General features: G+C 53.3%; 1 gene segment (V, D, J or C); it reads left to right on the top strand.

Moving 5' to 3' along the window:
- The first annotated feature begins 314 nt into the window (after positions 1-314).
- Positions 315-755, top strand: LOC124234570 (immunoglobulin heavy variable 5-51-like). The segment is given in 2 exon segments: positions 315-360; positions 442-755. Coding segments are annotated over 2 exon segments (360 nt in total).
- The last annotated feature ends 506 nt before the right edge of the window (positions 756-1,261 follow it).

Below are 1,261 nucleotides of genomic sequence, written 5' to 3'. Positions count from 1 at the left end.
AAACAGGCTCCCACTGATGCTGGTCTGAGGACCACATGGTGAGAGCCACCAGTATTCAGGACAGTGTGCACACCAACCGTTGTTCTCCTCAGTCCTGTCCTTCTATGTGGTCCCTGTCCTCACGTGCTGTGATAAGACTGTTGGAAGGGGGTTGGGGGTTACTGAACCTTATCCTCTCCTGGAGGCTAGGGTGGTAAATATGCAAACTCACCTGGGGGAACCACCCATTTGAGCCAGGGCTCCCCCTTCACACTGGAGTCTCCATCACCACCCAGCTGGGTCTTCAGTGCTGTCCCTTCACGTCCTCCTCCAAGATGGGTCCTGCCACCATCCTTACCCTCCTCCTGGCTGTCTTCCCAGGTAAGTCAGGGCCCAGGTGTTGGTTTCCAGGGCAAGGTTGGAAAAGAGCTCCCTGACCTGAGTCCTTCATCTTCCACACAGGTGTCTGCACCCAGGTGCAGCTGATGCAGTCTGCACCAGAGGTGAAAAGCCCTGGACAGTCTCTGAGGATCTCCTGTAAGACATCTGGATACGCCTTTACCAGCTACTGGATCAGCTGGTTCTGCCAGATGCCCGGGAAAGGACTGGAGTGGATTGGGATGATCTATCCTGGTGACTTGGATACACGCTATGGCACGTCCTTCCAAGGCCATGTCATGATCCCCATGAAGAATTCCATCAGCACCTCCTACTTGCAGTGGAGCAGCCTGAGTCCTCAGACACAGCCATGTATTACTGTGCGAGGGACACAGTGAGAGAAACCACATCCTAAGAGCGTCAAAAAACCCTCCACCAGTGCCAAGCTGCAGAGGAGAGCCCCAGAGCCCCACCCCTAGGGACTACTCAGATCCACCCCCAGAGGAAGCACCATCTACTCTGCCCTCAGAAGTGATAACACAAGATGAACAGTGTAGAAAGGAGTCCCGTCCCTGATGTGACAGGACAGAGACATGCTCTTGGGTGTCCCTATGCCTTTTTTTGGAACGTGGTTTCTCTTCAGGAGCTCAGACTGCATCCTCTACAGGGTTATCCCATGATCTTTGTTTCAAAGTCATTATCAAAAAGCTGCCTAGGGCCTGTCCCCATGGGCTACTGTTTAATTCCCACGCTCGACTTCAACAGGCCAGGGTTTGGCCAGTTCTTATCCTTGGCCTTGGCATGGCATTGTTCATCTAGCCATGCTGAGGTGGCATCCTACATAGCACAACCAGAAGGACCTACAACTGGAATATGCAACTATGTACTTGAGGGCCTTGGGGAG

The sequence above is a fragment of the Equus quagga genome, unplaced genomic scaffold (assembly GCF_021613505.1).
Source record: "Equus quagga isolate Etosha38 unplaced genomic scaffold, UCLA_HA_Equagga_1.0 90625_RagTag, whole genome shotgun sequence".
Lineage (NCBI taxonomy): Eukaryota > Metazoa > Chordata > Mammalia > Perissodactyla > Equidae > Equus > Equus quagga.
Note: the sequence above shows the minus strand (reverse complement) of the source record. Positions and strands in the feature narration are given on the sequence as shown.